Source organism: Notolepis coatsorum (assembly GCF_963971535.1).
Source record: "Notolepis coatsorum genome assembly, chromosome: 4".
Lineage (NCBI taxonomy): Eukaryota > Metazoa > Chordata > Actinopteri > Aulopiformes > Paralepididae > Notolepis > Notolepis coatsorum.
This window is the reverse complement of record NC_140168.1, coordinates 193,203,031-193,219,048: the sequence shown is the minus strand read 5'-3', so window position 1 is coordinate 193,219,048 and position 16,018 is coordinate 193,203,031. Positions and strand designations below refer to the sequence as shown.

Below are 16,018 nucleotides of genomic sequence, written 5' to 3'. Positions count from 1 at the left end.
CTCTTGTCTGCATCCCCTTAACAATTGTGTGTATTGAGCCGTACTGTATTGTACCCATTCTGCAATCTGTTAATAAAGTTTTCATTCATTCACTTATTCACTTATTTTCAATCGAGGTGTTTTATCTCCTGTTAGCAGGTTTAATCTCTAATCTCTGGAAATTTAGTCTCTAAAAAAAACGACTAACCTTCGTACTGTCTTCTACTATTATGCACTTTGCTACTAAGTAATCTACCGTGCCTATATTACTACCTACTATGCTTATATGTCTATAATAATATTATGTATTTACTACTATGCACTCTACACTGTAGCAGTAGCACCCAAGTTCAACACTGACGAACACTATACCCTTAGCTGCCAGACTTGTACCCTTCCTGCTGACTTGTTGTACAGAACTTGTAAGCCTCTTTGGATAAAAGCTTCAGCTAAATGACTGAATATAAATGTAAATATCAATGTAATCATATCTCTCTGCTTGGCTCTCATCCACCAGAGGAAAGGTGTGTGTGTGATTTGAAAGTACGCCATGCCTGTAACCAGTGTAGAGAAGTGGCCATTATAACATACAACACTGTCGCTTTGTCAGCACACACACACACAAACACACACACACATATATATATTATATACATATACATTACCTGTGGAACAAAAACATGGAACACGTAATACAAACACACCATATATGCTACATACTGTCCCTGTGTCATAACATGTGAGTGCACAGTGCCAGTGTAATTAACAGGATGTTTTGTCTGTCTGCTTGATGACATGTAACTTTCTCCCACTCTCTTTCGTTCTCTCCCTCCCTCGCTCTCTCCATCCTCACCTAACCTGCCACAGAAATGCATCCCTCCTCCTCCCTCTTTCCCTTCATTTCCACACCTCCCTTGGATCTATCACTTATCCACCTTCCCCCCTCCCTCCTCTCCTCCTCCTCTTCTCCGCCCTGCCTCTCCCTCTCTCCCTTTCCTTTCCCTCTCTCTCGGAGTCTCGGCAGGACGTCGGGATGGAAGGCAGAGTGTGTGTGTGGAGCGTTTGTGTCCTTGTCTCGCTGATGCTGGGATGGACACAGGCTCAGAGTGACAACAACTACACCAGGTAGGGCCTGTGTGTGTGTGTGTGTGTGTATGTGTGTGTGTGTGTGTGTGTGTGTGTGTGTGTGTGTGTGTGTGTGTGTGTTTCTACATGTTATGTACCTGGATATCTCCTTGTAGGCTATGTATGTATGTATGTATGTATGTATGTATGTATGTATGTATGTATGTATGTATGTATGTATGTATGTATGTATGTATGTATGTATGTATGTATGTATGTATGTATGTATGTATGTATGTATGTATGTATGTATGTATGTATGTATGTATGTATGTATGTATGTATTACGCATATGCATGATGCACAGTAACCTGAATGCCTCCCTACATCAATGTGCTCCTTGTGACCCTGTGTTTGCTCTCCAGTCTGCCTGTATGTTGTATGTTGATATGCAGCAGGCTGCACATGTACATACGTGCACATGCTGGCCGTGTCTTTGGAGATCAACTGTGTTGTGTTGCTTTTTTGTTTTTTCTCTCTCTCACAGTTGTCCTTTTAGAATCTGTGAATGAACAGCAGGAATAGATAGATAGATAGATAGATAGATAGATAGATAGATAGATAGATAGATAGATAGATAGATAGATAGATAGATAGATAGATAGATAGATAGATAGATAGATAGATAGATAGATAGATAGATAGATAGATAGATAGATAGATAGATAGATAGATAGATAGATAGATAGATAGATAGATAGATAGATAGATAGATAGATAGATAGATAGATAGATAGATAGATAGATAGATAGATAGATGCATACATAGATAGATAGATAGATAGATAGATAGATAGATAGATAGATAGATAGATAGATAGATAGATAGATAGATAGATAGATAGATAGATAGATAGATAGATAGATAGATAGATAGATAGATAGATAGATAGATAGATGCATACATAGATACATATATAGATGCATACATAGATACAGAGATAGATACATAGATAGATACATAGATAGATTCATCAGAGCAATGGCATGTGGGATGAAAGACTTCTTAAATGTGGTTTTTGGTTGTTAGGGGAACTTCCAGACGGAAGCTTGTCAAACTCACCATGAAGGTGATGCAAAGGATCCGACAAAATGTGTTGAGCCTTGTCCCTATTCCGGAGTACATATAACTCAGACAATTGTTTTTGTGGTTTCCCTGTACATTTACTGGCCATGCTGACGACCCTTGCCAGTTTGTTTATTATTCTTGGCTCCAATGTCTCCATACCAGGTTGAGATATTCAATGTTATATAACACTTTCAACAAGACTTTTGTATACCAGCTCTAGAATATTCCTACAGCAAAACTATTCAACTTTCTTAGAAGACAAACATTGCATAGCCTTCTTGAAGAGGCATTACGTGAATAGTAGGCAGGCGTGCTGGTCAGGGGCAAGCAGCGATGCCACGAGGTAATATGTGGTTGGTCTCCCACAGACAGGCAGGCAGGCAGACAGGCAGGCAGACAGGCAGGCAGGCAGGCAGGCAGCGATGCCACGAGGTAAGATGTGGTTGGTCTCCCGCAGGCAGGCAGGCAGGCAGGCAGGCAGGCAGGCAGGCAGGCAGGCAGGCAGGCAGGCAGGCAGGCAGGCAGGCAGGCAGGCAGGCAGGCAGGCAGGCAGGCAGGCAGGCAGGCAGGCAGGCAGGCAGGCAGGCAGGCAGGCAGGCAGGCAGGCAGGCAGGCAGGCAGGCAGGCAGGCAGGCAGGCAGGCAGGCAGGCAGGCAGGCAGGCAGGCAGGCAGGCAGGCAGGCAGGCAGGCAGGCAGGCAGGCAGGCAGGCAGGCAGGCAGGCAGGCGTGGCACTGCCAGGCTGGCTGGCTCAGGCTCGTGGCAGCTTTATAATAAAATATCTTCTTACTGTCATTTATTATTATTATTATTATTATTATTATTATTATTATTATTATTATTATTATTATTATTATTATTATTATTATTATTATTATTATTATTATTATTATTATTATTATACCTTACTACTATGCTACTATACTTATACTACTACTTATCATGCTAATATGTCTATACTACTATGCACTCAAGAGTGTAACACTCAAGTTCGACAATGCCACTTAGCTGCCAGAGATGTAGCCCTCCTGCTGACTTGTTGTTAAAAATTTGCAATGACTAAATGTACAGTAAATGTAAATGTAAAAGTAAAATGGCATACATACATACCTACCTGTATCACTGTACATATTAATACTACAACTCTGTACATACATCTGATTAGCACTAGACTCAGTAGTATTCATTTATACAACATACAACACCGGGCTGGTGACAGGCAACATGGAAGAACACAAGATGGCAAGATACAACGTCAGGAGAGCAGTAATAGAGGCAAAACGGCGTTACAGGGATAAAGTTGAACTTCAGTTTGAACAGGCTGACTCTAGAGGCATGTGGCAGGGCCTCAGAACAATGACAGACTACAAAGGAACCCCCCTCAAACTGAACAGTGACATCTCCTTAGCAAATGATCTCAACTCCTTCTATGCGAGGTTTGAGGCTGTGAATAACAACACCAGCCTACAAACCACGGCAATGGGGGGGGGGGGGGGGGTCTGCTGATGGAGACTCAGTGTTCAGGGTAACAGAGCATGAGGTGAGACGGATCTTTAAAAAAGTGGATATCAGGAAGGCAGCAGGACCGGACGGCATCCCCGGCCGCGTCCTAAAAGTCTGTGCCGACCAACTGGCCCCGGTATTCACTGACATCTTCAACCTGTCCTTGGAACAGGCCGTCATCCCCACCTGTCTGAAGAAGTCCACCATCATCCCTGTACCCAAAAAATCTACGCCCGCTTGCCTCAACGACTACCGCCCTGTAGCCCTCACCTCCATAGCCATGAAGTGCTTTGAGAAGCTAGTGAAGGGCTACATCTGTTCCTCCCTCCCCATCAACCTGGACCCTCTGCAATTTGCATATCGCCCCAACAGGTCCACGGAGGACGCCATAGCCCATGTGCTGCACACAGCAGCATCACATCTGGACAAGAGGCAGGGGAACTATGTGAGAATGCTGTTCATCGACTACAGCTCAGCATTCAATACCATAGTCCCCTCCAAACTCATAGCCAAGCTCAGGGACCTGGGCTTGAACTATGACCTGTGCCAGTGGGTCCTGGACTTCCTGACGGGCAGACCCCAGGTGGTAAGAGCCGGCAACTGCACCTCCTCATCCATCACGCTCAACATAGGGGCCCCCCAGGGCTGTGTTCTGAGCCCCCTCCTCTACTCCCTGTACACACATGACTGCGTAGCACAGCGGAACAACAACACCATCATCAAATCTGCTGATGACACAGTAGTGGTGGGCCTGATCTCTGCCAACGACGAAAGGGCCTACCTGGAAGAGGTAGAGAACCTGTCACAGTGGTGTCAGGAGAACTGCCTCTCCCTGAACGTCAGCAAAACAAAAGAGATGATTGTGGACTTCAGGAGGTCGGGGGTCAAGGACTACAGCCCCCTCAGCATCGACGGGGCACCAGTTGAGAGAGTGAACAGTTTCAAGTACCTCGGAGCCCACATATCCGAGGACTTGACATGGACCACACACATTGACAGTGTTGTGAAGAAGGCACGACAACGCCTCTACTTCCTCAGGCGCCTAAGGAAGTTCCAAGTCAGTCAGAAGATCCTTAGGAACTTCTACTCATGTACAATAGAGAGCATCCTGACCGGCAACATCACCTCCTGGTTTGGGAATAGCACTGCACAAGACCGTAGCAGACTACAAAGAGTGACACGTTCAGCCGAACGCACAATTAGAGGGGGGCTTCCCACCCTCCAGAACATTTACAACAAGCGGTGCAAGGGGAAGGCTAAGAGAATTATTAAGGACTCGAGCCACCCGAACAACTGCCTCTTTGAACTGCTGCCGTCAGGCAAGCGATACCGGAGTCTTATGGCGAGCACAGAAAGACTCAGAAGGAGCTTCTATCCCCAGGCCATCAGGCTGCTAAACGAACAATAATCGCTAAACGAACAATAATCACTATGCAACAACCATCAAATGCACACAGCACACACACCCACACGCACACACTCACTCAAACAAACAACACACTGCAGCACCCACTCTCCACACTTTAGATCACACAAACACACTTACACTTTATATTTATTGATAAAGGATTTGCACTACAACTCGTACACCTACTGTGAATTGTACCTAAACTGCACCTCGTCCATTTATGCCTTGCACTATATAGTATTGTATATTAGTACACTGCACAGTATTGTATATTGTATGGTAACTACGTCTACGAACATTGTACATATGTCTAAACTGAACACTGTGACCTCTTTTTTTACTTCTAATTTTTACTATGTTTTTATTTCATACTTATCTTGTCATGCACAGTCTCTGGAGCGCAACAGTAAGAAGCATTTTGTACAAAAGTATTCTGTACTTCTGTATGACAACTATTAAAGAAACTTGAACTTGAAACTTGAAACTTATATATTTTATACCCAGTTTAATCACCTGTACATTGTATATTTCTATTGCACTTTACTGTTGCAATCTTTTTGCACTCTTTGCACTCTGGTTGGATGCCAAATGTATTTTCCTTGTACTGTACTTTTTTGTATAATGACAAAACATTTTAATCTTATCTAATCTAATGTAAATGTAAATGTACAAGTACATGTAAATGTAGATGTAGATATAAATGTGAATGTGAATTACATGTAAATGTTTTTTAGATCACGTCATCATACCTCATCAACCTTTATTTATTCTCGAAAAGACAATTGAGGTCACCCTCATTTTCAATGTCGTCGAGACTTTAAAGACATTTCATTGCACACATTTCTACAATATAACAATAATAAATATTAATAACTATCTATATAGTACTTTTCACACATGGACCGCAGTCCAAAGTACACAACAGTAATTAGTATAAAATGAACATAGGCATGAAATCAGCATACAAATCGACAGAATAAAAAACAATGCATAAATTGCAGACATAAGAATAGGTATAAAAGACAATAAAAGTAGTGCAATGTAAATGTGCAGACTTAAGAATAGGCATAAAATAAGTACAATAGTACAATGTCGCTCGAAGGCATGTGAACCCCCCCCCCCCCCCCGGAAAACAACCAGTCCCCCAAACACCCCACACATCAATCCCTACCACATCCCCATCCAAGACACACCCCCTGATAAAGCACACCATGACTGAAGGAAAACACAAACAGCCCGCTCGCCACTCACACCGCCACGCACGGCGACGGGAGTGCCAACCTCAACGTCGACATTTCACAAAATGCCACATCTGACTCTTTCCAAACCAAGACATTTGACGTTGTTGTGAGAACCTACTCCGCTGAGCCTACAGAGGCTGATCAGAGGATCATTAAAGCTACATACTGTACCGCTTCTACCGCATGGTGTGAAAAGTGTACACATGACAAACAAATGCCTGTGGGCCGTTTAGCTTGGCAGGTTGGAAGGGAGGGCCCCTACCACAGGCATGTTCAGGCCCAGCGTGGCCTTACAGCACCTCCTTGGCTTGTAGGGCACAGGGCACAAATCAGGGGATTTGTAGGGCCTGTAGGGTGCAGGCCACAGGGCACAGGGGACAGGGGACCAGGGACATGACACAGGACACAGGACACAGGGCACAGGGCACAGGGCATATAGGGCATAGGGAAACATCATGACAGAACCCAAATATCTGTGAGGGCTGTGTGTGTGTGTGTGGGTCATGAGCAGCTAACAGGAACTCTTAAAGTTATCCGTGAAACGGACAACCACTAGACTGCTTACGCAGATATTTTAGGAGAGGGGAAAAATTAAACAACAGAAAACAACCTTTACAGGTGGAAATCTCAAAGTGAGTAATTAAGAAAATAAATCAAGTCCCAAAAAACAGGACTACTCTCAATAAAGAGGTATAGTATAAAAGTAAATAAGCCACAAGGACACCTCCTAATAAAGGAGTTTATATTGGAAAAAGTTAAACAATAAACCTCCACTAAGGGAGTTTATGTGTAGAATCACGTGAGTAGCCTAAAATAAGAATGACTACCATAAAGCTCAATTCTGAATCAGAGATCAGACTACACTTCAATATAATGAGCGTGACCAAAAGGACAGCCAACACTAGGAAATGAAAAAGCAGTTGACACTGCAATCTCCAAACTTAAATAGACTCCACATGGCCATAGGCACAGCTGCACTGCATCAGGTGCAATCAAGCCCACACACCTGCCGACCCATGAGGCAATTAACCACAGGGAACATGGATTGACAGCTATCCCTCACAGAGAGGTGAAATAAAGCAAAAATAGACAGCTGTCCCTCACAGAAAGGTGAAATAAGGCAAAAACCATGACAGGACCCCCCCTCTAGGGGGCGGCTCCAGACGGACCCTCTGAGACACGTCTCCGAAACTCCTGAACAAGCTCAGGGTCCAAGATGTCCCTGGCCGGAACCCATGTGCGCTCCTCTGGCCCATAACCCTGCCAGTCCACCAGGTACTGTATACCCCTACCAACCCGCCTACTGGACAGGATACGCCGTACAGTATACACAGGTTGGCCATCAACGAATCGAGGGGGAGGTGGAGGTCTCTCTGCAGGAACCAACCTGCTCCTCCGAACCGGCTTAAGGCGGGATACGTGAAATGTAGGGTGTACCCTCATCGACGAGGGTAACCGAAGACGCATCGTGACTGGGTTTATCCTGCGAACAATAGTGAAAGGGCCCACAAAACGGGGAGCGAGTTTGCGCGACTCCACCCGTAATGGAAGGTCGCGTGTGGAAAGCCACACCTGTTGGCCCACACGGTAGGAAGGCGCAGGGCGACGGTGTACATCCGCCGACCGCTTGTGCCGGGCCGCAGCACGCATTTTTAGACCGCACATGGGTGTACCTTACCGTCGGACGATGAGCGTTGAGACAGAATAGCTCCGACTCCAAGCTCAGAAGCATCCACCTCAACGATAAATGGCAGGGATGGGTTAGGAGTAATGAGGATAGGCTCAGAACTGAACCTTCTCCTAAGCTCAATGAATGCTGCCTCAGCCTTGGGAGTCCACTGGAAATGAGAAGGTGCTGTCTTCCTGGTGAGTGCGGTGATAGGTGCTACCACTAAACTGAAATTATGAATAAAACGACGGTAGATGTTTGCAAATCCTAGGAATCGCTGCACCTGCTTGACCGAGACGGGTGTAGGCCAGTCTGTCACTGCTGACACCTTCTTGGGGTCCATTTGAATCCTCCCCTCAGATACAATGAATCCCAGAAAGGACACAGAGCGGACATGGAAGGCACACTTCTCAGCCTTCACAAACAACCGTGCATCCAAAAGGCACCTCAAGACCTGCCTGACATGTTTGACATGGTCAGAAATGGACTTGGAGAATATCAGAATGTCATCTAAGTAGACGAAAACAAACTTTTCCAACATCTCCCTGAGCACGTCATTGATTAACGCCTGAAAAACTGAAGGGGCATTAGTAAGACCAAATGGCATCACCAGGTATTCGTAGTGACCATTATGAGTGTTGAACGCGGTCTTCCACTCATCCCCTTGGCGTATGCGCACCAGATTGTAGGCATTGCGGAGATCAAGTTTGGTAAAAATGGATGCCTCCTGGAGGCGTTCGAACGCCGAGTTCATCAGGGGAAGGGGATACCGGTTTTTTACTGTAATGCTGTTCAGACCTCTGTAGTCGATGCAGGGTCTCAGTCCTCCATCCTTTTTTCCCACAAAAAATAATCCAGCACCCGCAGGTGAAGTGGAAGGTCTAATACAACCGGTAGCCACAGCCTCCTTGATGTAGGTGTTCATAGCTGCGCTTTCCGGGGCCGACAACGAGTACAAGGAACCACGAGGGGGAATAGAGCCCGGCTGCAATTCGATGGCGCAATCATAAGGTCGGTGCAGTGGCAGGATGGTGACCCTTTGTTTGCTAAACACCTCACTGAGGTCAGCATAGACAGTGGGAACTCCCTCTGGTAACAGGTGTGACTCCACGCTCATGATGTTGGTGCTCTCCATGAGGGGGTCAGCTGTACAAGTAAGCAAGGAGAAGTCCTCACACAGAGCCTATAAACTGTCTAAACTGTCCTCCGCCAGAACCTCCTCACCGAGGGAGTCCCAATCAAACTGTGGATCCCATTCCAAACTCAGATGGCTGGGAGTGCAATGGTTGAGAGAGTGGGCTCTGGAAACCAAGACCGCCCACTGCTTCAACAGGATCACAACCGCTCTCACTAAACTGATCATAACTCGTGGGTGACGGAGGAATTTGGAAACAACGGTGACGGCATTGGGAGCCCCACTGCATGACAGTGTCCCTCTCCTCACCCCAATTTATCTGTGGCTTGTGTTTACTAAGCCAAGAATGACCCAGCACAATGACCCAGCACAAAGAATCCAATGCGCTCAGAATGGTTCCCATAAGCAACCCGCATAGATAAATAATTGGTTATTTTGGTGACACTGCCTGTACCCAATGGCCGTCCATCAAGCGCTGTGACACTACAGGGCTTATGGAGGGAATGTACAGGTATTTTAGAGTCCTCAGCCCATCTGGAATCGATGAAACTGTCCACTGCCCCTGAGTCTAAAAAGGCGTCAACCTTAACAGACTGCCTATTCCAGCCTAAAACCACAGGCAAAAAGGTTCGAAAGGGGATGATGTGATGTCTCACTAGTGTCTCTCGGCCCACTAGCGAGACTGACCGCTTCCCTTCAGTTTCGGACACTCCACCCTCGTGTGACCTTTTCTCCTGCAGTACCGGCACCAGTCCACATGAGAACCAGTCTGCCTGGAGTCACTCACAGAAGTGCTGTCCACCTGCATAGGTTCAGACGGGCTGGCCACTGAAGGTTGTGGAGGAAAGGACAAAACTTCCTCCAGCGGGACACGAACACGTTGGCCCCGCCTCTCACGCTCACGGTCTCTGATCCGGTTATCAACGCGTATGGCGGTAGTGACCAGTGTGTCAAAATTGTCTGGAGATCCCACAACCGCCAAAGCATCTTTAACCTGATCAGATAACGCGTTGGTGAACAAAGTGATGAGTGGTCCCTCAGGCCAGCCTGTAGCCCCAGCCAGTGTCCTGAAAGCGATGGAAAACTCAGCTACACTACTGGCGCCCTGGCGCATGCGTGTCAGCTTCATGGCGACCTCTTTATCGTAGAGTTCATGATCAAAAATGATCTCCATCTCATTCATGAGTCCCTGTGAGTCGTTTAAAACTGGAGCCTGAGCCCGTATGAGTGGAACAGCCCAATCGAGGGCAGGTCCCTCCAACAGGGATAGAATTAGGGCAACACGTGAATCCTCAGACTGAAAACGAGAAGGCTGGGCTCTGTACACTATTTGGCATTGTGCCAGAAAACCACAGCATTTTCCTGACTCCCCATTAAAGCGTGAGGGGAGCTGGACTTTAGCCTCACAAGGTAATGACCGGGGGCCTGTGAGTAGTGCTTGAGAGACATTAGGTGGGCTCTAGTGAGGGGGAGGTAATTGTGCATTGGCTATGCGGTCAGCCAAATCACGCATGGAACTATCCATCTTGCGCAATCCTTCATACATCTCCCCATGCTGTTGCACCATGAGAGCTTGTTGTTGTTGTAATTGTACGATAGCTTCCTCATGTGAAAGCAATCCTTGACGCTGTGCAGCTAATGCTTGTTCGAGACCTGTGTTATCTGCTGACCCAGTCATGGCTTTTTCATTCTGTGAGGGCTGTGTGTGTGTGTGTGGGTCATGAGCAGATAACAGGAACTCTTAAAGTTATCCGTGAAACGTATAACCACTAGACTGCTTACGCAGATATTTTCGGAGAGGGGAAAAATTAAACAACAGAAAACAACCTTTACAGGTGGAAATCAAAGTGAGTAATTAAGAAAATAAATCAAGTCCCAAAAAACAGGACTATTCTCAATAAAGAGGTATAGTATAAAAGTAAATAAGCCACAAGGACACCTCCTAATAAAGGAGTTTATATTGGAAAAAGTTAAACAATAAACCTCCACTAAGGGAGTGTATGTGTAGAATCACGTGAGTAGCCTAAAATAAGAATGACTACCATAAAGCCCAATTCTGAATCAGAGATCAGACTACACTTCAATATAATGAGTGTGACCAAAAGGACAGCCAACACTAGGAAATGAAAAAGCAGTTGACACTGCAATCTCCAAACTTAAATAGACTCCACATGGCCATAGGCACAGCTGCACTGCATCAGGTGCAATCAAGCCCACACACCTACCGACCCATGAGGCAATTAACCACAGGGAACAGGGATTGACAGCTATCCCTCACAGAGAGGTGAAATAAAGCAAAAATAGACAGCTGTCCCTCACAGAAAGCCATGACAATATCAGGACCAGACGCAATTCTGTTCAGAGATTTCTTCTCCTGGTCTGTAAATGTTACCAAACCATACAGTACAGAAGGAAGTAAGAACACTCAATCACACAGCGATAGAAGTTATGTAGAATCACCCTGTTATAGTGAACTTTTTCAGTTCACTGGGACCTTTTAACACTGGTGCTGGTATTGGAGTGCCAGCTCAGGTCATTTGAAATAATGACCCCAAGAAATGTAATTACCTGTACATGTCATATATGTTATGCTTTCTTTTTTAGCTGCTTTTTAACACCAGGCCCAGGCACAACAGTTGAAAATGAGCTTTGGCTAACACTGTCTCACACATTTACTTTATGTTCATTAATGTGTGCTGTCCCTGTTCAAATACAGTTTAAACTGAAACTGAAACTGAACTCAGACCAGAATTATTGCAGGAAGAGTTATCGGCGATCATGAGAATTGGTGGGATTTTGATGTGTCTATTCATGCTTCATATGGCTGTAATAGTATTAAAGATGCTGTAAGTGTTTTTATTATTATACTTTTTTTATAATAATAATAATAATAATAATAATAATAATAATAATAATAATAATAATAATAATAATAATAATAATAATAATAATAATAATAATAATAATAATAATAATAATAATTATTATTATTATTATAATAATTATTATTATAATAATAATAATAATAATAATAATAATAATAATAATAATAATAATAATAATAATAATAATAATAATAATAATAATAATAATAATAATAATAATAATAATAATAACACTTTGAATACATGTTAAAATAATAGCTCTACACTCGACAGCCATCACTGATATAGTGTGTGGTCAGTAACATGGGTCTCCCAGTCCCTCCACTCTGCAGTAAACAGAAAATTTATTTTCTGCTATACCATTCCCACTTTATCCAATCAGGAGAGATAACTCTCACTGGAAAAATTGTCTGACAAAAATGGGTAATAAAAACTAGTTTTAAATATGTGCTTGAAACAAGTAAAATAATCTACCAGTGCAGTGAGCAAATCTGGCTTGGTAGGATTTCTTGAAATATGTATAAATATCTAGGGTTCTCTTTCCTGATTGGATAAAGTGGGAACAGGATACCAGAACATTTATTTTCTGTTTACTGCAGAGCGGAGGGACTGGTAGACCCATGTTACTGACCAAACATATCAGTGATGACTGTCAGAATGTAGAGCTATTTATCACTTATTTTAACAAAAGAAATACCACTTACAGCACCTTTAATATGTTCCCTGTTCTGTTTCTCTCTGGGTAGAGAACAGTTATATACTCTTACTGGCATCGCGTCCCGCTCTTCGCCATATTGAGATATACCTCATCTCCTGTACCTACTGTACTACATGAACGAAAACAAAACACCCTTGCACTTGACCAGGCCCCGCCCCAGTGACCTCCCTATAAGTCACCAGGCGTGGTCACACTCGCCGTTCATCTTTTTCGTTTTCCATCATGGCGGTTGCAATGCACCCTGTGTAACTAGCGTTTATGAAGTGTAAAGAGAAATTGAACAATGCCGGAGATTTTCCAGCCCCTGGAATCTTCTCGGCATGTTTCAACGGCGCTCGTATGGGTTCTGCGGTCTTGCAGCTGGATGCATCTCGATGCGTCTCCGCGTCGGGCCTGTACTGGGGTTTCCTCGTCTTGTTGACAGCAGACAGAGGGACGTCATGCGATGTGTAGCTATCGGGCTAACTCGCGTCCAGGTAGGATCTGCGCCACTAAGCATAACAATGCTGGCGTTGGTGATGCTGCTCGAGTTGTCCCGGGAGACAACCGAGTTGTGTATTGGCGCAAGGGGCAGTATATCTGGGTAAACGTTGTTGTTTTCCCGGTTATCCTGGAGCGCGCGGCTAGCGCTATGCTATTTGCTGGGTTACTGTTTCTATTTTGATTCCCCGCTGTCCAATTATCTAGCAGTCTCAGTCAATGAGTCAACTAGATGTCCCCCTTGGAAGGGTGTGGGCGAATTACTTATAATTAAACCAGTGAAACAATTCGGACTTTGTAAGAATGTTCGTTTATTTAGGACTCCAGTGTCCAACATCCAGTTATTACTTGTTGCAATAATCACCAGGTGGCCAATTAATCAAGCGGTTAGCTTGTAGCTGATAGTTAGTAGCAGCTTGCATTCAAGCGTTAGTGGATAATGTCAGTAAAGGTCGATATGGCATTTGGTAATGTTCAACCAAGTCGACGATGATAACAGTTTGTTGATAGTTAGGTTGCAATTAGCAACCGCCAGTACTTGATAGTGTAGTTGGCGTTTAATCAGTAGTTAGTCAGTAGTCAATCAGCGTTTAGTCAGCAGTGTACAATCAGACGTTAGTCAGCGTGTAGTCAGTAGTCCGATTATTTACCTATACAAAGGAAAGGAAATAAACAGCATTAATTAGTAACTAGATATATGAATCAAAGATATTAACGGCGCATACAATGCAACGTACTGTTGGCCAGTCAGAGTTCGCCCACAGGGCTTTTCACCTTACAGCCTAGGGCTAAGAGTGTCACTTAAATAGCGAGACGCGCCGGCGCAGAGACAGCTTACCTGTCCAGAGTCGCAATATGTGTTCCAAAGTGCGTCCACTAGGCGGCACCAGATAATAACTAACGCATGCAATAAACGCATACAATAAATGTTACTTATGATAATAATGAAGAATAATAATAATGAACATATTGGGAAAAACGTCGGATAATTCTCCACCTCCCACTTAGTTTTCTGAACGTCAGGCTCATAAAACTATCCAAACTATCCAAAGTGTTCCCGGTTTATATTATTATTATTTCTTTACAGGGGCACGAAGAATTAAACTATGCCGCATTTACGGTGGTAGCACAAGCGGCTTCCGCGAAAACTACGCAGGTTATGTCAACAAATGATTCTTGATGTCCTCAATCCTGCCAGAAACAGGCGACTTTCGACATCCTTCCTTGTGCCAGAAACAGGCGACTTTCGACGTCCTTTGTGCCAGAAACAGGCGACTTTCGACGTCCTTCTCTGTGCCAGAAACAGGCGACTTTCGACGTCCTTTGTGCCAGAAACAGGCGACTTTCGACGTCCTCTGTGCCAGAAACAGGCGACTTTCGATGTCCTCTCCGCCAGAAACAGGCGACTTTCGACGTCCTCTGCGCCAGAAACAGGCGACTTTCTACGTCCTTTTTTGGTCATTGTTCCTCGAAAGGTAGAAGTACCACCAACCTCCTGACGTCCCTGTGGAGGACGGTGGTAGGGCACACCCCGACGTGACGATCACGCTTGGGATGACCGGCGGTAACGGCAAGGCTATGGCAAGTCCTGATGACACCCTTCAGGTCAGGGTGAGTCTTTATCACTTGGCCGAGTCGAAACTGGCCTCTGAGTGCGTTCTGGTCCGCAACCAGGTCTCCTTTAGCAACATTCCTAGCGGGAATGTGCCACTTCTTCCGGACGAAGAGTTCTGGTCCCGCCAGTTGGCTCCATCGTTTCCAGAACCTGTCCACTTCAATCTGGATTGCTCTCAGATGGACAAAGGGGTAGCTAGCGGACTCGAAACCTCTGGGGTCTCCACGGGGCCTTGCACGTCCCAGTAGGAGAGTGTTGGGGGTGATGACCTCAATGGTGCCATCCCGAAGCTGGGCGTTGGCGCCAATAGGCCTCTCATTTGATAGATTGGCAGCTAGGTATAGGAGGGTTTGGAACTCCAGGGCCGTAAGGCTCCCTTCTTCGCCTATGCTGCTTAGTGCTCTTTTCAATACTCACACAGCTGCTTCAGCCGCGCCATTCCTATGAGGAGAGTCAGCGGGGTGGAACACCCAAGTCCAATCTGTTCCAGACTCTGCGGCTTTCTTCTGTACCTTGTTATTGTCGATATTCGCTAGGAATTTGTAAAGTTCTTCCAGCGCTGGCTTTGCTCCCACGAAATTAGTTCCTCTATCGGACCAGAGCTTCCTAGGATGGCCTCTCAATGCAGTGAAGCGTTGGAACGTTTTTAGGAAACCTTCGGTCGAGAGGTCTTCCACTATGTCGGCATGTATCGCTCTGGACGCCATGCAGCAGAAAACTACACCCCAGGCTTTCTTGCTTGTCCTCTTTTTCACTGAGTCTTTGATTGTGTAGGGACCAAAGAGGTCCAATGTGGTATACTCGAATGGTGCGGCCGGCTCTGTGCGCTCCGGGGGGAGTTCACTCATGATTTGACGGCACATTTTTGCCTTGTTCTTTCGGTAGTGTATACACAAGTCAATCGTACTTCGGGCTACTCTTGGCCCGTGCACAACCCAGGCTTTGTCTCTCATGCGCAAGAGGGTTCCTACAATGCCCTCATGGTTTGCCCTGTGGGCTTCCTCTGCCAGGAGGATGCTGACCCATTCCCTGTAGGGAAGTAAGGGCACCCCAGGCCATTCTTTGGCCATGGCTTGAACTCTGCCGTGGCACAGTAAGAGTTTGGAGTCCTCCTCTTTGTGGACCACAAGTCTGTCCAGTGTGGTCACGGGGAATTCCGCGCCTTCCTGTGCGGCCAGGCATAGTTCTTTGA

General features: G+C 45.3%; 1 protein-coding gene across 1 annotated transcript in view; it reads left to right on the top strand.

The window, feature by feature from the left end:
• Positions 1-986: 986 nt before the first annotated feature.
• The window catches only part of pcolceb (procollagen C-endopeptidase enhancer b), a 112,938-nt gene continuing 97,906 nt past the window's right edge, over positions 987-16,018 (top strand). Inside the window, exon 1 of the mRNA XM_084311793.1 lies at positions 987-1,104. Coding sequence (XP_084167919.1) covers positions 1,013-1,104 — 92 coding nt within the window. The 5' untranslated portion in view covers positions 987-1,012. The remainder of the gene's footprint in view (positions 1,105-16,018) is intronic.